At 32.0% G+C, this 23,280-nt stretch overlaps 1 protein-coding gene across 17 annotated transcripts in view; it reads right to left on the bottom strand.

The window, feature by feature from the left end:
- Positions 1–23,280, bottom strand: part of LOC139517485 (serine-rich adhesin for platelets-like) — a 52,671-nt gene that overhangs the window by 16,043 nt on the left and 13,348 nt on the right. For 9 of the 17 annotated variants that reach the window (XM_071308606.1, XM_071308607.1, XM_071308605.1 and 6 more), the window contains exons 3-20: positions 22,248–22,343; positions 21,997–22,101; positions 20,994–21,133; positions 20,089–20,186; positions 17,998–18,095; positions 17,584–17,724; positions 16,990–17,073; positions 15,684–15,783; positions 14,954–15,154; positions 14,396–14,499; positions 13,135–13,280; positions 12,582–12,620; positions 7,993–9,608; positions 6,390–6,526; positions 5,661–6,042; positions 2,729–4,692; positions 1,594–1,795; positions 220–1,041 (exon numbers count right to left, since the gene is read on the bottom strand). In XM_071308606.1, the coding sequence (XP_071164707.1) occupies positions 220–1,041; positions 1,594–1,795; positions 2,729–4,692; positions 5,661–6,042; positions 6,390–6,526; positions 7,993–9,608; positions 12,582–12,620; positions 13,135–13,280; positions 14,396–14,499; positions 14,954–15,154; positions 15,684–15,783; positions 16,990–17,073; positions 17,584–17,724; positions 17,998–18,095; positions 20,089–20,186; positions 20,994–21,133; positions 21,997–22,101; positions 22,248–22,343 (6,475 nt within the window). The remainder of the gene's footprint in view (positions 1–219; positions 1,042–1,593; positions 1,796–2,728; positions 4,693–5,660; positions 6,043–6,389; positions 6,527–7,992; positions 9,609–12,581; positions 12,621–13,134; positions 13,281–14,395; positions 14,500–14,953; positions 15,155–15,683; positions 15,784–16,989; positions 17,074–17,583; positions 17,725–17,997; positions 18,096–20,088; positions 20,187–20,993; positions 21,134–21,996; positions 22,102–22,247; positions 22,344–23,280) is intronic. The other 8 variants (XM_071308611.1, XM_071308609.1, XM_071308610.1 and 5 more) reach the window with 1 other exon arrangement.

Below are 23,280 nucleotides of genomic sequence, written 5' to 3'. Positions count from 1 at the left end.
CTTTAAAAATAAAAAGATATAATGATCTAAGACAATGAGTTTAACATCATTATAAATACAAAAGTTTGAGAAATGCTTTATAATTTTATTTCTTGATCTTGTATTGTGTTATGATTACTTCTTCATTTAATTTTATTTTTTTTTTTGTGTTTTTTTTTTACTTTAAACACATGTTTATTTAATGACCCTTCAAAAAGGATCATTGAATGCTTAACAAACCTGATGATTTAACTGCTCTGCTTTTCTTCCATGAAGACAATGTTTTGGACATATGAGAATTTCCTGCTGGTTTCCCTCCCTGAGATTTCCCATATATTCCTGGTTTCCCACTTGAACTTGTTCCTGTTTCTGCCTTCTTTCCTATGCTATAAGATGACCCTTTTGATGACTCCTTTGCCTTTCCATAGAAAGACGGAGAAGGTTTACTCACAGAAGCTGGTTTAGTATTGATGCTAGGTCCTGGTTTATTCTTTGTTGTTACCAAAGCAGAGTTATTTTTTTGAGAAAATGATTCAGATTTTGCTGTATTGTCATCTTCATTTGAAAGTTGCCTTTTTAAGAAATCTCCAAGACTAATAATACCAGCAGATTTAGAATGTCCTAGGGATTTCTCATCACTACTAGATGTTGAAATTGATGGGATGGATCCAGCACTTCTAGGCTGAAGAGCTCGATTCAAATTTCCTGCTGACTTTGACTTTGATACTGCTGTTACTGGTTTCTCAAATTTCTTATTATCTGAATCTTTCTTAGTTACATGCTTTGGATCAGCAAGCTTAAAACTAGGCTTTGCACCAGCTGCCAAAACAGGTAATTCTTGTTCCCCTTTTAATTCTGATGCCCATGTTAAAGGTGCCTTTGGTTTTATATCAGAATTTAACTTCATAGAGAATGATAACGTTGGACTGACTACAACAGGAACAGCTCTAAACACAACATCTTCTCCTGCATCTCGTTTCACTGAAGACATTGACTGCTGTCTTCTATCAAATGATTCTTGTAATGTCTGACCAGCTAGGCCTGAGTGGTCCTCTTCTTCCCCTAAAAGTGATTATAAATAAGAATGAACGTATCTTTAGAGAAAAACTAACCATCAAACTTAATAGGCATCTGAAAGTCTGGAGATGACAAAACATACAAATAAGCAAAAAATAATACAAGTCTAAAGAATTGTGCAACAATAGAGATAAACTAATAAAAAGAAATAATATGATATTAACAGACAAATATTTAGACACAATAATGATCTTTGCCAGTGCAGATCTTTTGTCAAAATAAATAAATCTATGTGTGTAGTATAGTCAGTTCCAGACGATACCCATTAAGTTTGCAGATTGGTTGTTTTCTTAAAATTTTGTATTTATCTTTTTAACTAAGTTTGCTTTAATGAGGCTGCAAAGACCAAAATAAACTGTGACGTAAACATTAATTTTGAAATAACCTTTCATTCAAAATAGCAGCAGGATACCATATTAGAAAACTTTTACTTGTATATCGCAGTAAAATGACCAATTACGAAATAACTATGTATTATTCCCTTTAAAGTCTACAAATTAGGTTAATTCTATATGTAAATCATAGATATGATGATACCTAAATCAGGAAAATCATTCTCTGTTATGTCTGGAGAACTTCTGGCGCTTTGCTCATGTTGTTCAAATGACCATACTGAATCATCATTATTGCTACACTCTGATCGATGAGTGAGTTGTCCTTCTTGATTTATGCTGACTTCAGAACTTTCCGTTACCAATGTCAAGTCTGGTTCATCAGAAATACCTGCTGTAGTGTCAAGCTGTATAAAAAAATCAAATTGACATTGAAAATTGTTTATTACAAGCTTTTGAGTGTCCTGATATTTGTTTGTATCTATAATTACATGTACATTTTAGCATGTTTTGTTCTTCAAATTATTTATAATGAAAAAGCTAAAAGTTCCAATCTTAATATCAGAAATTGTTTGTTTTGTAACAATTAAAGGAATGACAGAGTTATTTTTTTAATTTTTTTTCTATTAATTATGATAAAGGTTACATATGTTGATTCAAAATAGCATGTACTGTCTGAACTTAAGAGTTAACACTTCAAAATAGCATGTACTGTCTGAACTTAAGAGTTAACACTTCAAAATAGCATGTACTGTCTGAACTTAAGAGTTAACACTTCAAAATAGCATGTACTGTCTGAACTTAAGAGTTGACACTTCAAAATAGCATGTACTGTCTGAACTTAAGAGTTAACACTTCAAAATAGCATGTACTGTCTGAACTTAAGAGTTAACACTTCAAAATAGCATGTACTGTCTGAACTTAAGAGTTGACACTTCAAAATAGCATGTACTGTCTGAACTTAAGAGTTGACACTTCAAAATAGCATATACTGTCTGAACTTAAGAGTTGACATCTAAGATTAGGAATATGAAGTATGAAGTTTTTAACCTCTGATTAAAGATGCCTCACTAAGCAATTTCATGTTGTTCCTTTCCTTTGGTGATAGGGCCTAACAATAGCAGATTTATGTAGTACCTAACATTTGATGCTAGGATCCTCACATTAGTAGTTGACTTAATGCCTGACCTGTGGTTATGGAGCCTATACAATAATAATCTTATTTTCAAAATGCACAACCTTCTATGAAATTGCCTTTCAATAACAAAGCCATGAAGCTCCTAACATTAGCATTTTTATGAATTGTCATGGTTTAATTCAGTACAAAGTTGAAGCCTTACCTGTGACAACCGTGAAAGAGCTGAATCTCCATACTTGTGTCCTACACTATTATCCATAGAGAGAGAATCAGCTGTCTTGAAGTGGTCCTGTGTCATATCAGCACTAGAAGCTGTGATCATCATTGGACTGACATCATCTGTCACATTAAAACTGGACTCTGATGTATCTAGCTTTGTTGATATCACTTGCGGCTCTAATCTTAGGCCCATCATTTCAATCAAATTGTTATTGTTACTATTCTGATTCTCATTTTTCCTCTCAGGTGTAGATTCTGTTGATTGTTCTTCCCAATCTTTGTTTTTTGTAATTAACTTCTTATGTTTTGCAATGAGATCTCGTGATTCCCGTATTAAATTGTCTAAATTTGCAAATTTTTTCTCTACAATGCTGTCATTGTCATCATTTGTAGAATCTAAAGCATGCTGACTAAGAGACAAATTATCTGTAGAAGGCATTTTTGAAGTATGCATTAAATCTGAGTCACTTAGCTGTCCATGGGTTAAAGACTTTTCATTTGTTTGGAGCGAATATTGACTTAAATGTCCATCAACATGATCCCGCCCTGAAGACTGAGTTGTCTCTGCAGTTAAATCAGTGCTATAGCTGTATTGTGTCATGGATTTGTCTCCCTTTGATAAACCGAAGCCAGATATTTGCCTTGACGGATCAAGACTATGTTGACTCAGTGAGGAATCATCTTTGATGTCATGGCTAGCAGAAGGTTCCAAACTATACTGGGATAAAGATTTAATTGCTGGGTCAGGGGAAATATTTTCTGTGGTTTCAATACTATATTGACTAAGTGGTGACACATTTTCTGACCCAATGGTGTACTGACTTAGTTCTTTACCAATCAGAGTAACTCCTGGTGTTTCAGATTTTAAACTATACTGACTTAACGTTGCACCAACTTTCTTTTCACCAGACCCCTGGTCAGAGAAATCAGATCCAAAATCACCCCTTCTTGAAACAAATGCAGGAGTTTGGTTTGAACTTAAGCCAAAAGATTGTTGAGGAATAGCTCCACTTCTTACTTGGATGTCCCCTGGAGTCAAATCATACTGAGATGGTTCTGACAATAGCTGTGATGAGATCTTATCATCTGTTGTGTATGGTGTGCTGGTAAAACCACCTTTTTCTGTATATTTGCTCGAATCCAGATCTATTAAATCATCACTTGAGTTAGGCACAGACTGATCTCTTCCAGTTAATTTAAACTGACCAATGAAATCAAAAGGTCTATTTATTCCACTCACAGCATCTAGATCCATGTAGCTACTAGCAGATGTAGCAGTTGATGCTAAGCTTTCGCCAGTTCTCAGAAGTTTGCTGTCTTCCACATTGTCTTCAGCACCTCCCAATGGTGATTCTCTAGCAGATGATTCATTAACTGCAGAACTAGAAGTATATCCCCTAGAACGATCATCACTAGATGACTGTTCCATCTGTCCAGATTTGTCAAGTAATGGATACTGAGAAAGTTCACCTTGTTTATTTGATCTCTCTAAAGGAGTTATTTCTGACAGTTCTTGTATATTTAACCTACTGGTAGAATCAGAAGAAATACTTTCATCCGCATGCTTAAAGATGAATTGGCTGCCTGGTTTTTCTATACTTGGATGTTCTAGTTTCATATGAAATACATCATATTTCCTGTCAGCTTGACTTTTACTTGGTCTTTTATCATCCATTGCTTGAAGGTTTAGTTTTTCCTGACTAGAAGAATTAAGCACCCTAGAACTTGGTTCCAGTCTAGAATCTGCTGATGTTTTACTACTGTCATCCATCTTCATGGAATGATATTGTCCACTGTAGCTTGATAATTCATCAGCCCATGACATTCCGCTACGGTATGAGCTGTCACTACGGCTATTGTCTTTTCCTTTTTGATTGACAATCTTAAAAGCTGGGGCATCTGAAGGAGAGTTATACTGCGTAGATACATTACTGTCACTGATGGGACCTGAAATTATAATAGTAGGTATATAATGATAATCTTGATTAGTATAAATCTAAGTACATGAATATTCATTGCAAAACAATTCTAGTATTGACACTAATCTAAAATGATGGTGTTAATAAACATCCTTCAAATATGCATATGTCCTTCATTTATTTTCAATTATTTCATATAATCAAAAAAAATATGACAAATAGGTACAAATAGACATAAGTACATTGTATATGGCATCTTTTCTTTTAATAGAACTGTTACAATAATTCTTGTATAACTATATTTTGATAAAATATAAAATGAAATCTACATAAATATGTATAAATGAGAGAATATTAAGAGTGTGTGTGTGTGTGTGTACTGTACCCTGGTATGTGAAATTCTAAGTAAAGCATATAATGAAACAAATCTTTTCATTTAATCATGAACTTTTCTAAAACTAAATTTTGTTTAAATATAAGTATATGACTATATCATTATATTACAACAAAACAATTTAGTTTTGTTTTTGTATTAATAAATTTGCAGAATAAAAACTTTGAAATACTTTAAAAGCACTTAGATAGAGAAAAAATAATATTACTTATGGTGCTTGATTTGGTTGTTTATACAAATTCTGTGTTATAGCTTAATATAAATATAAATGTTGTCATACACTTAAATTTGTGTTTAACCATATTCAATGAAATCCATAATAATTAATCCTCAAACGTGATATTGAATCCACATTAATTCAACTTTCCAAATAACGATTTCAAACTTTCTGTATTACTCTCTTTCAACTATTCTATGTCAGAAACAAAAGTTAATCTTACAGTAGTAAAATTTGTTTCGCTAGACATAATTGGCATTTTGGAACCAATTTCTATACTGACATGAAACTATCAGAACATAAGTATATGTTCATAAGACTAGTGTATGTATAATGTATTATTAAATTATGAAGTATAAGTGCCCTTAATATTATCTGATCTAACCTGTTGATAAAGAATCAGGAGTTAGTGATCCCATGGATAATGACAAGTTACTCCCTGGGGTGCCTCCTTTCTGTGGGGGTGTAGCAATATTGGCAAAAATATCATTGGTTTGTTGCTTCAGTCGTTCTACAACACTAGGGTCAAACTCTCTAGCTCTTTCCAGTATCTGTTCGATTTGCTGAGTTTGGTAGCCAGTCTCTCCTGCCGTCCTACGATAAGTGGGTGTGACAAACTGTTCCTGTGGTTCCTTCTCCTCTGGGATGGTTCCTGTAGACATCTGGTAGGAATCCAGTGATCTTCTGGACAATGAACTGCCACTGGATGAAAGGCTTGGCTTCCCAGATTCTAAAGATCTCTGTGCACTCCTGGGAGTATCTACCTCCTGTTCAATACAACAGAATATTTTAAAACATAATACAGAAATTTTTGTTTTGCAGTAATTTAAGCAGCTTTTATAATCTATTCATGAAGATTACAGGGCTCAAATCATCATACAAAATATCAACAATTCAGAACTACAATTCCTATCTTTCCATGCAACAAAACACACTTTTAACAATTTGAGCCAATTTTTCTAGATGACATATATCTTATTATGGCGAATGCTCTGGATCGTTTTCTAGATGACTGATATATTTTAACAGGTCACAGTGACCTTGACTGTTTTCTAAATGACTTATATATTATAATAGGTCACAGTGCCCTGGATTGTGTCCTTTTGTTTCTTACCTGTATGGTACTAAGCTCATGGGGTCTATGTTCACCAAGAAGATTTAACTTTTGTTTCTGTGGTGGACCTCTCAGGTGCTTAGTTGTCAATATTTCTCCTCTCCTTTCCTCATCAGTGTCTACCTCTGTTGTTGAATCTAAAAATTTAAATAAAATTTATAAATTTCTTATATCATCACAATGTTATCATAATCTTCTTTATTTAAATGCAGTTTCAGCCATACACATTGAAAATATCCTTTACTTCATGTAAAGCTTATCCAACAACAATACAATAACAAACAAATAAAAAATTAATGAGTTAAAGTAAAAAGATTACACAATAATAAATCTGTCTGCTGCAAAATCATTTTCAAATATACAGCTTCCTCTGTACAGTGTAAAATACTGTAAAATAAGTATGACATTCAATATAATATAATCCCACCTGTCATTTAATAAATAGTGGTCACTATGGAATAATTAATTAATTCGTTTTCAATTAGGCATATAATCTGTAGTATGAATTACCTTGGAAACTAGAGCCTTATTAGTAAGTTATTGATTAAGACTTCAAAATAAGTCTAAAATTAAATCCTCATTAATTATAAGCCAACATTTTTACAAATCTTTAAAGTAACACTTTATTCAGGGAAAAAGGACAATTATAATCATCATTTTGTTATATGGAAGACCCTAACACCTGAGCAAAAGTTAATTATGTAACATAGACATTTATATTCACAAAAATGTAATGACACATTCTAATGACAATTTACTGTTATTGAAAAAATATCTTCAAAACAAAATGACTTCTCTGTAATACATATCTGTGACAGTATGACTAGGACACACTAATATTTTGTTTTTATATTCAGTAAACTAAAAAATTGTGGTTAAATCCCAAAATTTAACACACAATTTGATAAGTACTTATCATCAAGATGTACATGTGTACAAAGTTTCAAGTTGATGTGACCACAGCTTCATGGTAATATAACTTAACAAATACCTTCAACCTGAGAATGTAATGTTACATTGAATATGAAAATTATACTGGTCAAAACTGTAATTTGGCATATAATATTAAAAAGTTCACATCATAATGATCATGTGTACTAAGTTTCAAGTTGATCAAGTTGAAAAATCATCAATTTTTCCATTTATAAAGGGAAATAACTCAGGAAAGGTGAAAGTGATGCCACCCAATTTAACTATATGTAAGAGGTGGTTATAAACATAGTGTATAAGTTTCATTGCATTTAGTAAAGGCAAACTAAAAAAAGAAAAAAAGAAATAATTTAGCGGGAAAGAAGATGAAAATATCACAAACAGCTATCTATCAATTGTACATCTCGGTAAATTCAATTTATAAAAATAATTTTATAGTTGACAACTAAAGCAATGGAAATATGCATAAAATATTTGCCAATGATCCATAATAAAATAATAATCAATAAGTTGGAACTTGTGATAACTGTGGCCTATTTTTATTACAATACTCAGATTGCAAGTATAATTTCTTATGAGAAAGAAGGACTCATGTTTGAATTTTCAATCTCTTTGGTTAAAAATTAATCAACAACCTGTGAAATAACTCGAAAAATAAAAAGGTATTACATACCTTCTGAAGTGATATCAGGAGTCAATCTTTTCTCCTCCTCTGCCATCTGGTATTTAAGTCTCTCCTGTTCAGCATGAAGTCTAAGATGTGCCATATCATGCCTCTGTAATATGGCCTCTTTCTGTTTCTGTATTTCTTCTAATTGTTTCTTTAATTCCTGTTGTCTGTTATCATATATTTCATTTTGATCTTTTCCTGTACTCTGACCTGATGTATCCATATCTGATTCGGTTGACTGGGCTGATCGTCTTCCGTTCATTGGTAATTTAGGGCTCCCTCTGTCTGTAGATGATGACATTACTGTATCATCTAAATCTCTTCTATCATCTGATTCCATTGTAGAGTCGAATTCTGTCTGTCTAAATTTACCCCCTGAATCATGAACTTGAGTGTAAGGTGATTCCTGAAGAGATTCATCAAAAGGAAGAGACTTTCTTACATCTCTATATTTATTATTAGTCTGACTAACTTCTGCTTTACTGTTTTTCTCTTTCTCAAGTCCCAATCTTTGTGCATAGTATGGATCTGAAGCCAGTTGTGTCACGAGTGATGATATAGCTGTCTTACTTGGTGATAGTTCTGTTGTTTGTGTATTTGTCTGGATTACCTCAGAAGGGGGAGGTGGAGGAATATTTGCTCGACTATCTACTACTGGGAGTTGTTCATCTCCTTTGTTGGTTTCAGGAGATTGACCAGCTAATTGTGGAAACCTATGAAGTAACTCCTGTCGTCTTTTTTCAATTTCAGCTCTAGTATCAGCCAGCACCTTTTTACTTTGTTCATGACGTTGTAGTAAATATTGTTGATAATCTTTAATCTTTTTAGTTTGGTCTTGTTGAGCAGCATAGGATGTTACTGGTATCAGACCAACCGTGGATGGAATGGGAAGAGATGGAGTAGGAAAAGTCTGTGGATAATAATCTCCAGATGACCCAGATAATGAACTCATTGACAATGAAGGATGATGATGAACAGACTCACGACTAAACACAGAAACTGGTGCTACACTGGGAGGAACATATTGTTGCTGTGATTGGACTGCTGGCTGTCTCACTCCATAACTTCCAGCTTCATGCTGGGTCTGGATCTGTGAGAGTGCTGAGGTGTAGGTTGGAGGCTGCATCCTACTACTCACATTTACTGTTGACAGTTGGGGCATGTCCCCCTGTTGTCGATGAGATAAAGGAATGTACTGCTTTGGTAATGATGCTACAACTGGTTCCCTTGGCAACAGAGTAACTGGTAAGGGATATGGTTGTTCTGATACTGTCATACCGATTCTGTCAGTATGCTGCACTGGCATGTACTGTTGTTGAACTTGTGGCACTGGCATGTACTGTTTTTGGATTTGTGGCTGGGATGCACCAGCTGTTGTCAAATATGGTTTTGCTGTGATGGAACCAGTTGACAATGGAGGTTGATGCATACTTTGTGGTACAGACCAAGAATATCCAGAGGACATCTGTTCTCTAGGTACAGCATGTCCATTCATAAGCTGGGTATGTATGGGAGGATACCCTTCATTATGAGATAATCTAGATTGGGCTGTTTGTTTGTATGCAGCATGCTCCCCTTCTAGAGCTTTCAATTTTTCCTCTAACACTCGTTTTTGGTTTCTGAAAAAAATCAAATCAATGAGGATAAGAAAACAGCAAACGACCTGTAAGATGTCATGTTTTCATTTATAATAATGAAACAATATAAGAATGTTTCAGTTAAAATGGAAGGACAAATTTAATGTAATTTATCATGAAATTGCAAAATTCAATTCCTACTTTCATTGAACAACACATGGACATGGGTGTTAAAAACCAATCTCAAAAGTAAATAAATAAAATAAAATAATTTTGTGTCATACAAATTCTTAAAATATTAATGAATAATATTAATAAGTTAATTTTCTTGGAGATTGTCATACTATGAAGTTTATTGAATTAATGTTATTTGCCACTAGCCAGTGTTTAAAAGAACGAAAAATTTGACAGATAAACTGACTGGAAAACGAGGCAAGCAAACTTCAACTTCTTGGGCAAGGCAGGACAAAATTTAATGAAAAATAGCAAATCAGTATTTTTGTAGATAATACATAAATGTCCTGTTCAGGCAAAGACAAGAACAAATTTGTCAAAAGAGCAGATAAAGCTTCATTGACATTAAATAATTACTGCAAAATGGTGGCAACTCTTCAATTGGACTTGCCAAACAACAAAACTCAACTTTGCTAAATTTCTGACACCTTGTAAAGGGTACAAGTTACTGAAAGCTTATTTGTGCACTTTAACATGGAATAATGTGTGAGCTATTAATACAGAGTTTAAATATAAGTTCAACCAGGAAACTCAATCCACAGTAAGTATAAAATCAGTTATAGACACCAAACAGCATCAGGTATTCTAATGTGACAAGCTATTTGCTGTGATGTAAAGTGAGAGCCAATTTGCAGTAAGATATATCACCTCCTATGTGCAAAACAAGATTGTCACACTTGATGACAATGTTTTCTAATGAAACTGTAATGAAATATGTCTTCTTGCGCCAACCCTAAATAATTTAGAACCACTAATAGGAAATCATTTGTTTACATGTCCTTTTTTCTTTTAGATTTATTTACACCTAGGGAACACAAGACCTTTATTATAATTTGTTTGAGGCAAAAAATGTCATAAATATTTCAAAATATGTAAATTTTGTCCCTCTAATTGGTCTAAATTACAGCAAATAATCCTTAAAATGAAATCTCCTTTAGCTATTTGTACATGTAGTGACAACTATCTATTTTTACAAATTTTGAATTATGCAAAGTTTACATTTTTTTCTTTTTCTTTTTTGCTTTTCTAGCACATATTTTTGCTTGTCTTAATATGATATGTTAGGGTTACTTTAAATATGGTGATTAAGTGAAGTTACAATCAGGCTTAGTCACAGTCTTTTAAAAGTTTTACATAATATTTTGGCATGTTGAGCTATTGATAAAAAAACCTCTTTTTTTTAATAACAAATATCATGGAATATTCTTGAAACAGATGCATATTTGTGTAGAATGCACATAAGGCAACATTCTTAAAGTCGTATAAAATTTATCATATCTAAATACTAAATTGTCTAACCTAAATTCCTCAATTAATAAAACAATCCATTGATATCTTTTACAAAGGAGTAGGTCCGGTAAGACCCCTTTTTGGCCCCAAAATATAGCAGTTTTACAAAGTTGTTAAAATGTAAACTTTTAGTTATTCATTGGACAGTAGAATGCTTCTGCTACATAGATTTGGGTTGATTTTGACAATACAATGCACATATATCGGGTACTAGCACCATTAAGTCATGCTAAATTACTGAAATCTTCACAATTCTAGTATTTTAGTTAAATTTTAGACGGTTTTCGTGTAAAACGAAAGTGGCCGCATTCGTGTTCATCCTTAATATTGAAATGTAAGTTGTATCTTATGATAATACATAACATATATAAAGGTTGAGGATGAACACGGATGCGGCCACTTTCATTTTTGACAAAAACCACCTGAAAAATGACATTTTTCGGCATATTTGGTAGATTTTTCATATTTCAGCTTGAATCCGTGCGTTTTTTATGACTAAATCAGTTAAAATCTTTTACATAAACTAATTGATCCAAATAAAATAGACACTTAAGTGTTTAAAAAGTGATCAAAATCTTTCGTCAGATGAACATGAAATTTGAGGCCAAAATTGGTCCTTACCGGACCTACTCCTTTATATGTTGTTGTTATATGAATTTCTGTTTAATTCACATACAATGAAAATATGGTGGCCTAATTTGATTTTAATGTATCAACCATCGTATTGCTAGATTCAAAATGAAAATGTTCAAAGGAGTTCAAATCGTAATGTAAAATAAAAAACAAAATTTGTGACATTGCCCGTTTACCATTCCTTGATAATAAGTGTATATATATGGAATTCAGGATTAAAATATAACATGATCTCAAATATCAAGAACATGAGATGAATAGTAGTAACAATACATTGGTGGAAAATTACATTTGAAGTTTTGAGGAAGGATATATATGCTTATCACCCTTGATTCATGAGGAGGGATATATATGCTTATCACCCTTGATTCATGGGGAGGGATATATATGCTTATCACCCTTGATTCATAAGGAGGGATATATATGCTTATCACCCTTGATTCATGAGGAGGGATATATATGCTTATCACCCTTGATTCATGGGGAGGGATATATATGCTTATCACCCTTGATTCATGAGGAGGGATATATATGCTTATCACCCTTGATTCATGAGGAGGGATATATATGCTTATCAACCTTGATTCATGAGGAGGGATATATATGCTTATCACCCTTGATTCATGAGGAAGGATATATATGCTTATCACCCTTGATTCATGAGGAGGGATATATATGCTTATCACCCTTGATTCATAAGGAGGGATATATATGCTTATCACCCTTGATTCATAAGGAGGGATATATATGCTTATCACCCTTGATTCATGAGGAAGGATATATATGCTTATCACCCTTGATTAATGAGGAGGAGAGAAATGTGATGATGATGTTGATTGCTTGAGCATGAATACTTACATCATATTAGTACCATACGCCATCAGATTTAATATCGGACTGTAAATGTTTAAAGTATCATTTTATTTCTTTTAGGAAATCAATCTGATTTTCATCTTACCAGACGAAAATGCTTTTGGCAGTTTGAAATCTTAGTTTCATATTAGAAGGTATATGAAATAGTTAAAAGTCAAATGTCTTTTCATTTATGACATTTTTATTTTTTTGGTCAGAACATAATCAGAACAGCTATCATGATAACAGGGATATTATGAGACTCTTTCCAAAATACAAAACTTTTTTTGTGCAATTTTGATATCTCAACTTTTTATAGGATAGATCCCTTTAACAAAAATTACAAAATTCAACTCTATAATCTTTTAAACATTTTTGTGCAACTCTGATGATCAAAATGTTTCAGCACATTAAATATGAGTCTTTAAAATCTTTTACACTAAAATTGAATTACAAAGATTAACCTTTCAAAAATCCAAAACCTAAAAGTTGACGGATCCTTTTAGGTCTCTATGAATACTTGACATATCTCTATCATAAGCAAACAATCGCCACTTACTCTAACTCTTTCTGTTGTTCTAATACTGAGTCAACAGATATGTCAGCTGTACCTTCAGGAGCACTAAGCTTGGTAGGAACCTCATCTGTCTGAGTACCAGGAACATGTCTAGATGTTGTAAACTCATTCCTACCAGGTTCTTGTACCTACAAAGATAACAGATACATTTGAACATTCAAAAACTTGTTTTTACTGACTTCTCATATGGACATGACCCATCAATATTTTCATTTAAGGAGGTGGGCGCGATGGTACAAAAAATTCAGCAAAATTAAAACATTTTTTTTTCATTACAAATTTTATTTATTACACTATTAGTTGTTACTTCATGATATGGTACAAAATCGACCAAACAAATCAATTTGTTTTGGCCCAAGATGACTTTTAAAATGTTTATATCATTGAAAAAGCTCCAAATTATCTCCCTTTGGTATTAAAATTAAAATATCTTTTTTAACTCATAGGTGACCTATGTTTTTTATTTTGTTTTCAAATAAGCTTTACTTCAACTAAACTATTGTAAAATTTAAGCAATTTCTGTAATTTAGTTATTTTTTTATTTCGATATTACCTTTTTTTCTCCTATTAGTTCAACAGAAAAAAAGTACCTGAACAAAAATGCATGCTTCTTTCGAAAGCAGTTTGTGAGCTTAAATGAACGGTGACCCCATATTTTTATTTTATTTTTCTATTAAGAATAGGATAAAGTTTATTTATAGAAAAAAAATAGCAAAATCATATATTTTAAAAGAATGCATCTTTAATTCATCCATGCCAAGTAAGTTTTCGTTGGTTTTAAAGTAATGCTTGCTCTATAAATGCAATGAGTAATGGTATATCTTAACAATACAATTTCAAGCGTTCAATATTTATACTTTTCCCAGGACAAAAGTCCTACATACACTTGAAATGTACTGAAACTTGATCTTCACATAACATAAAATACTTTATAAAAAAATAATGAGATGTGGCATGATTGTCAATGAGACAACTCTAAAACAGACGACAATAGGAGTCAATATCTAAAGGTAATCTCCTTTAAAAAAAAAGCAAAACAAAACTCAAGCTTGACATAAGGACAGAGAAAAAAACAGGACAGACCACTTTAATCTTAATCTGACAATGGACTATGATAATAAATCTGTAAGTATTCTTGTTCTTTGTCATATTGGAAATAAGCTTCTTGACAAACTACAGACATTTAGAGGATCAGGATATATATAGAGGTAAAATGATTGGATTATAATATTCAGAAACCTACCTTAATTGTGGTATCATCAGGAATATCCAGATCAACATTAGATTTAGATATCCATTCATCTCTTTGGGATTTTATTTTATCCATTAACTTCTTTAACACTTTTTCTGGGGAAAAAAAGTGAAACAAATAAGTATATCACACTTTCATCAAGTCTGTAGAATATTAAATCATCAGTTTATTTCTGCAGCTATTCATTGTAATAGTTTAGGGCATTTTACAAAACAAAAGTGAAACTTCCTAACATCCTTTATCTATCATTTGCCTTTTTAAAAAGTTATGTAAACCCTCTTCAAACCACAGTTTGTTTTCTAGAACAGACCTCTTCTTTCAAATTGAAATAGAAAGCCTTTTTTAAATTATGCTTACAGTAAGTTATTTTGTATGCCTTTATGTATGTTACAAATATTATACAGATAATCAGCCAATTTTTGTACATCTGTCCTTATAACTTACAACTTTATCTAGAGTAATCTAACTAATTTGGTAAGTCTTGAAATGAATATAGCTCCAGTGAAATAGCTAACTATGACTTTACTTTATGTTGCAACCTCACTATACCTGGTTTCTTTACTGGTGACTTTTCTCCCTGTGTTCTTGGTATATTAGTCATATCTTTAAGAACAGGTGGAATTCTGGGTAATGTAGGTTCCTGGACAGGTGTTCCTTCAGTCATCATGGATACCTCTAATGATTCTGTGGCAGAAGGCGTCTCTGGAGGTGGGTGTGGGTCTAATGCTAGACTTAAATCACCTACGTAATCTGAAAATAATTTATTTCAAATGATAGATCTCTTTATTGAAGTTAGGTCTTTAACTTTATAAATCAAATAATTAGGGTGGGTAATATTCAAACAGGAAGAAATTGTAACTTTAGGGACACAGATGTGCCAGTGATGGGTAGGGCTATAAATAAGTCAATGAACTGATTCATTTTTATTACTGGAAGAGATGGGAAAACTCCTCTTTTAACCTATGCACTGTGTGTTAACAAAAGTATAGCTTTATATGTTGAATAAAGGAAAGTAATATATGTATAATGGAATAAGAATGTGCAACAGATTTATTGTTGAAGAACCATGTTGTACCTTGGAAATTGTATTCACAGTATGATTTCATATAGCATCAATTATCCAATATTTTTCATTTATTATTTTCAGCAGTATTTGTCACAAATTTTTCATGTGGTTATCCATCATTTTGTACATTGTATTATTTTTTTTGTATATGAATTAAACAATTTCTAAACCACAATTGCATTTTATTTTTTGTTGGTATGAGAATGAACCTACCTGTTTGAGCCATGTACATGTCTTCAAATGCTGTTTCTAAATTTCTCTGGTGGTCTTCTCTGTCTTCTACCCTTTTGTGAGGTGGCTCAAAAACTTGTTTCTGTTGAAAAGAAAACATTGTAAAAGATATAAAAAGCTTTTAATAAAGCAAGGAACATGCCATCTAATTGACAGCTAAAAGCTTGGATGGTTTGATTGACAGACATCAAGACATTCTGACTAAACAATCTAAAACCATTTCAGAAGTTTGTGTCATCCTGAATAATTGAAATCTGGAACATTCCATGGAAAATAATTGCAGATGAAGGACATCAGAGATAAGAGTAAAAGTTCAATCTAGTATTTATGTAAAGTTACAGAGGAAGTATTGAATCACATGACATAACTGGTAAACCATAAGTCTAAATAATTGTGGCATCTTGAAAAGCTATTTTATTTTTTAGTTGTGAGGCTACCCTGCACCTCAAGGCATCATTATTATATTAACTAGATAACCATAGATAACCATATGTTAAACAATTATTTTGAAAACAACCAAATGAATATGTCCAGTAAAACCTCTTTGATAATCAATTAAACATGTCTCTGTTAAAAGAAATAACAATTCAATTGGAACAAATTTTACTTAACCCTTTCGCCGATGAGTCCCGGTCTACTGGGATTTATGCTTCAGACAGCTGACGATGAGTACTGTTTACCAGGATCGGAATACCTATTTTATATTTCCCACTTAAAACAGTGCAAACACAAGTTATCTTTCTTTGTTTAATACCCGGATGAAAGTGTAAACATGGGGCTTCCGTTTGTTGAAAATGGTGTCAAAATCAAAGGAAATTTACAGAATTTACAAGAATTTGAAATGAGGGAACATTTTTTTTGAAAGAATATGAAAGAATTGAAGCCAAACTAGTATACTTTTTATACATAAAATGTCGTTTTAAGTACAAAACACTTGGAATGGACATCGTTCAGTGTAAGGAATTTGTACAGCCTCATTAAATTTTTCAAAATTTTGCCGTTTTGGGTTAAAAAATTATGATTTTGGGTCAAAGAGCAGAATTTCGAGAACTTCACCTAGATAATGCCGAAAATTTGAATATTTTATGAAGAAAAAATTATTAAAACATGAACAAAACTGTGAACATGGTGTTAGTGAATGAAATAAAGACACCAATAACTACAGACAAGTTTTTATAGACATTTATTAACTCCCGCCTGAGTAATAGTAGCCAGGGAAGCCATCGTCTCAGAGTAGCTTCTGTCTGGGCAGTTATCGGTGAAAGGGTTAAGAAGATAGTAAACTTACTGGAATGTTTGCAACAACGTGTAATCTCCTTTCTCTGTCTGCTCTCTGTAAATCACTAAGATCCATCATCATCTTATCATAGTCCTAAAAAATACAAATTATTTAACAAATTATTGTAATACAAACAAGTATATTATACAAAACGTTAAAACTTGTAAAGGACAATAACTACATGAAAAGTCATATGAGAAACTCAAAAACAATTTTAATCTTAACTTTTTTTTTAATTTAAGATTCAACCAACCAATTTACACCTAGAAAATAGATGTGTCAAAATTAGAAATAAGACATTTTTTTTTACTAAATAAAGTTGAGATGTCATTGTGGAAAGTTAACTAAATGGACGTCAATTATAAAAGCCATATATTGGACTAAGATTTGAGAACAACAAAAAACACATCAATTAGTGGGCATTGAATTGGCTATTGATTAAGAATCTTATTCCATTATGATGTCAATTTGGATGTTGATTTTAAGAATACTTCAATGAGAGAATAGATGCCAACCTAAGTCTTACATATATATTTTTCATCGACTTTAAAAGTTTCTATTTTTCTTTATTTTCTATAGAACAGTTACTCGATGAAAACGTACATGACTAAGTATTTCTTTTTCCAGAGCATTATTATGTCTGACTCTTGCCCTGGCCATTCTATCATTACTCAGTCTGACTAACTCCTGAGATCTCTCCCTAATTCTTCTCTCTTCTTCCTCAGCTGCTGCTCGAGCATCTCCCTGTAAAAAAATATATCATAATTTGATATAAAACACATGCTGACAATACCGTAACTGGACACATTATGTATAAATTGTTAATGATTTTTTTTTTCAAAAGTTAACATTTATATTTTTTTTGCAATTGTAACCTTTTAGAAAATTAAAAAATATAAAATTTACTTTAATCATTGGTTAAATCTAAGGAATAAATGAATACTTGTTTAATCCTTACATCTTTTTAATAACAACTTTTGTAGATTTAGCAAGATAAAATTAAACTTTTTTACCCACCTGTGTAATAGGATTAGCCTTATCAATAGAATATTGTTCTAAAATATGGTAATGTGTTGTGGTAAAATTATCTACATCAGTCATCTTTACTGGTTTTTCTGTAACAAAAATGAAAGGAATATAAAACAATACAAAAAGTCTAGTATACTGCCTCATTTCAATTCAAAGTTGTTTTATCTCCACTTTTAGTCACAATGAACAAATTTGAAAAACACTTTTCCTATAAAAATAAATTCTATGTTCAGTCAAACCTGAATTAAAGATCCCCTCATGAGAACAATTAAAAATAAACTACTTAATAGAAATGACCTTTTAAGATATGTTACAACCAGGTGCACAGCTTTATACGACCGCAGAGGTCGAACCCTGAACAGTTGGGCAAGTATGGATAAAGCATTCAAGCTTGATACAGCTCTGAATTTGTATTGTGATCAAGCTTTTGACATAATATGAGTTTCTGACACAAAACAAATGTCAAGATCTTACAAATATATTGCGCAATATTGTGGAATTAAAGATTTTTTCTTCAAACTTTTAAAAAATTTTGAATTTGAGAAAGGAGTAAGTTCAGTAAGACCCCTTTTTGGCCCCAATATATAGCAGTTTTACAAAATTGTTAAAATGTAAATTTTAGTTATTTATTGGATAGTAAAATGCTTCTGCTACATAAATATGGACTGTTTTTGACAATACAATGCACAAATATCGGGTACTAGCACCATAAAGTCATGCTAAATTACTGAAATCTTCACTATTCTAGCATTTTAGTTAAATTTTAGACGGTTTTCGTGTTAAACGAAAGTGGCCGCATTCGTGTTCATCCATAATATTGAAATGTAAGTTGAATTTGATGATAATACATAATATATATAAAGGTTGAGGATGAACACGGATGCGGCCACTTTCATGTTTGACAAAAACGATTTGAAAAGTGACATTTATCGGCATATTTGGTATAATTTTCATATTTGAGCTGAATCAGATCGTTTTTAATGATTAAATTAGTTAAAATCTTTCACATCAACTAATTGAATCAAATGAAATAGAAACTTAAGTGTTTGAATAGTGGTCAAAATCTTTCGTCAGATGAACCTGAAATTTGAGGCCAAAATCGGTCCTTACCGGACCTACTCCTTTGTAAATGCAAAACATACCCAACATTGTATGTTAAATGTTTTTGAGTTACCTCCCTTACACTGCTTTTAAATTGTCTTAATTGTCCATTGACCAGAAAAAAACACACTTTTTTTGCCCCTAATTCCGAAACATTTTGAGCAATAACCTCCCCCCCCCCCCCAAACAATACAAACCATCCCTTCATGGTATGGAAACTTGTGGTATAATTTCAGAGAGATTCATACACTTAAACATAAGTTATTGTTTGAAAACTACAAAAATGCTAAATTTGGGCCCCCTTTTTTTGGGCCCCTAATTCCTAAACTATTTGGACCATAACTCCCAACCTTTCTTAAGTGGCATTGAACCTCCTGGTAAAAATTTGTAGAAATTCACTCACTAAAACTAAAGTTATTGTCCAGAAACTAAATTTGTCTTCAGACGACGACATATTAGCATTATACGACGTAAAAAACAATTTTGCGGTCGTATAAAAACATCTGATTCTACCGTTGCCCAAGGCCTGAATCAATTGTTTTGTGTTTTCAATCAATAGTTATCATTCTTGGAGCAGTAAAAAACAAATTGGCAGATTCTAGATTGTAAATTAGAATTAAACTTTCAAAACGCATGGAATTTATGAATTCATCCCCTATTGCGTGATTTGGTTGTAAACAGAATAAGATTTTCATTTTTAAAACACTTAGCCAATGTTAAAAGTCATAATGACAATTTTGTGCAAAAATTAAGTGACCACTGACGGTGCAAAGTTAAATTATACACTGAAAGCTTTTTGGAGGCTCTAAAAGTGATCATTAGAGACAGGTGACCGCTGAAACAAGGTGACAGTTAAGGCAGGTTTGACTGTTCTGTCATTTTGCATACTCGGTAATTTTACAAATTAAGTCATCCCTGTTAACACTTTTCATTTTAAAAATATTTTTTTATAATGCGAAAATCTGTAAAATGACTTACTTGTTGGTATGTTGATATCTAGAAGTGGATCAGGATCTGGTGGTGGCAATGAAGCAATCATAGCAGCTCTTTTTCTCTCTTCATCTAAAGCAGCTTGTCTAAAATATAGACAGTTAAACAATATAGAATAAATGATGGTGCCATTAAAAGGTTTCAATATAAGCTAATTGAATATTTGACTGACTGTGCAAGGAAGTTTAACAAACTACCTCAGGGTTGTGACAGTTGACATTATTGCTATCACTGACATTTAAGGGGATTGTAGTATAAAATATGTGGTTAAGATTAATAACATTAGCATTAGCACTTGATAAAAATGCTCAACAACCAGGTGAAAAGGAATAGTCTGGTTGGTCAAATAAAGCTTCTGATGTCTGAACTATTAGTATTAAAAGGTTAATAATAACGGCCCAATTACTTACTCATCCTTGCCACATATTCATGTGTCTTTTCAAAGTCAGTAATCTCATCGATGGTAACTGTGGTTGACAAGTCTTTTTTACCAGGATTTATTTTTATCAGGATTTTGGTGTTGATGACAGTTCTTTGATACTTATACACAACTTTTAAAAGCTGAGTGATCAAATCCTTGGAATATTTTATAGACACCCATTTCTTGTTAAGGGATCATTTTTTTACCAGTCCATAGCTTTTGAATTTTAGTTCATTGTTTCCTTGTATATAAATTAAAGGATATGCAGGGTATGTGTCAATAGGGCAATAAAAAATAGGTCTACTCACATACCATAAATCCAACAAAGAAGGGTAAATGTTCACATCTCACATCTTTTTACATATGCTAAATATGATAAAGAAAATGTCATCATCATTTACAAGTTTGAGATACAATTATCTTTTACATTTCATAATCAATTTTTGATGTTTAAGATGGAAGTCTACATTACCTAGCTTTTATTTGTTTTGTCTCTTCAAACTGGCGAAACATTCTTTCCCGTTTGAGTTTGTCCATGGCTGCTGATCCCCTTGCATCTGCTCTTCTGTTATCTTCTTGCTGCAGAAGCTCCCTTTCTTCAGTTCTGTCATACTGTGTAAGAAACAAAAAGATTCAAATTGTATCAGGAAATAATTCTAAGATATTCAGATGTCTTAAAAGTATAAATACCCATGAATATCACATGACAATTATATTCTGCAATTTGAGCTATTCTTAATGTTTAAAAATAGCAGAAAGTTCACAAGGATCTAATTATTCTTGTATTTGTCAATAATGACTTAACAATGGGCTAACATTCTCTTGCAATACATGGTTCTTTCCTACTAACAAGAATAACACTATTTACAGCACTAAGCAGCATAAAAAATCATAATATTGAATAAAATTAGTAGATTTCGCTAACTTGAAACTGAAAAAAGTTTCATTTATTTTTTAGTGGAAAATTGTTTAATGTTAATTAATAGGCTTAAGAAGATGTGGTATGAGTGCCAATGAAACAACTCTCCATCCAAGTGATAATTTGTAAAAAGTACACCATTATATATAGGTTTAAGTATTGTAGTCGTCAACACAGAGCCTTAGCTCACAACAAACAGCAAGCTAAAAAGAACCCAAAAAATGACTCCTATTTAAGTTAAAAATTAATCTTATTTAAGCTCCTTTTAAAAATTGTTTGCTAACCCTTATTTTGTGATTATTGTAAGATAACTTTGGTTAATTTTCCAATCATTTTATTATTATGGGGAGATAATCTATTTTTTTTTCTTCTGCAAAAAGTTCAAATGGTAAAAGTGGGTTTCAATCATAAATTCTCACTAAAGGGCATTACACAATTTCAGGAAAACAGTGATTGTTATAGTGTTCTATTCATGTTTTATTTTTTTATTTTCTCAGGTCACTCAATTTGGTCTGACCATTATAACAAATGATATGAAATATTATCTATAACTTACTTGTTCACCTGCCTCTTTATGACCTTGACCTATGCTTTTCAATGAATTTTCATACTGAACCTCCAACTTCCTAACTTTTTCATCTTTCTCTTGTTCCAACTGATTCTGAAAATATGAATTACTTCTTTTTAGAAAATGTTTTTCTTTCTTTCTACAATGTTCAATATTAAATCTGACAAATTCAAGAAAAACATCAAAATTTGTAAACTGAATAATCTGAATACGATATTTACATCTGAAATCAGATTTACCTGTAATTCTACTGCCAATTTAGTAACTTGTCTGTCTCTTTCTAGTTTTACTGCTTGTCTAATCTTTTCAGCATTTTGCTTGGACTGTTCTCTTACCTACATTAAAAATAAATATGGCTCAAATATATATACAAAATAGCAGAGTCAGGAGGTTTAATGTATACCTGTTGAATTAAAAGATAATTAATGTAGATAAATGTTGAACAGCTCAGAATCAGAGTTTATTATCACCCAGAAGGAATCAACTGACATTTTCAGCCATTATAACTTATTTATAGATCTTATCTAGCTGACCATTTTTGCTACGTAATGTTTCTCTCTATTTATTGTAGTTTTTTTATATAGATCAAAGCAAAAATGACAAATATTCATGTACGAGCAATAACTCTTATAAGCAATGTAGGAAAGGCGTACTGACATAAGAGGTCACTAAACACATTAACTCCAAATAGAGCTCTCGTTTGTAGAACCCATATTAATTATGTGTATCAGTGGGGGGAAAATGTAAAAGCATAAAAATATAGTAGATATGCCAATACACTGAACCCCCAGTTATCATGGTTAGTGTACATGCTGTATCTATATAAAAAGGGTGCAAATATTAATCCATCATTCTGCCTCTGATGAAGGTCCGCTTTGGACCAAAACCGGTCAGGCTATGAAACATCACCAGGCGTTGTTAATTGTATGTATTGGCATATCTACTATATTTTTATGCAATAACTCCTATAAGTTTTGAAGGTTTTGTCCATGTTGATTTCATTGTAGATCTTGTCTTGCTGGTTATTTTTGTTATCTTAAGTTTTTTTTATCTACAGTCTTAAAGCTTACAATAATAAGATAATAACTAAAAACATTCTTTGGCTGCATTAATAGGGGTCTTTAAAAATTGCCAAGATGTACCTTTTTTTCAATGTAACAGGCTTCAATCCATGTGACATGAAAAAATGCAACAAACTGGAAGTTCCCTCTTAACTTTGGGTTTTGAGGAATGAAAGCACCATATTAACTAGTATATTTACTTAGGTAGAAA

This window comes from Mytilus edulis, chromosome 3, assembly GCF_963676685.1.
Source record: "Mytilus edulis chromosome 3, xbMytEdul2.2, whole genome shotgun sequence".
NCBI lineage: Eukaryota > Metazoa > Mollusca > Bivalvia > Mytilida > Mytilidae > Mytilus > Mytilus edulis.
Note: the sequence above shows the minus strand (reverse complement) of the source record. Positions and strands in the feature narration are given on the sequence as shown.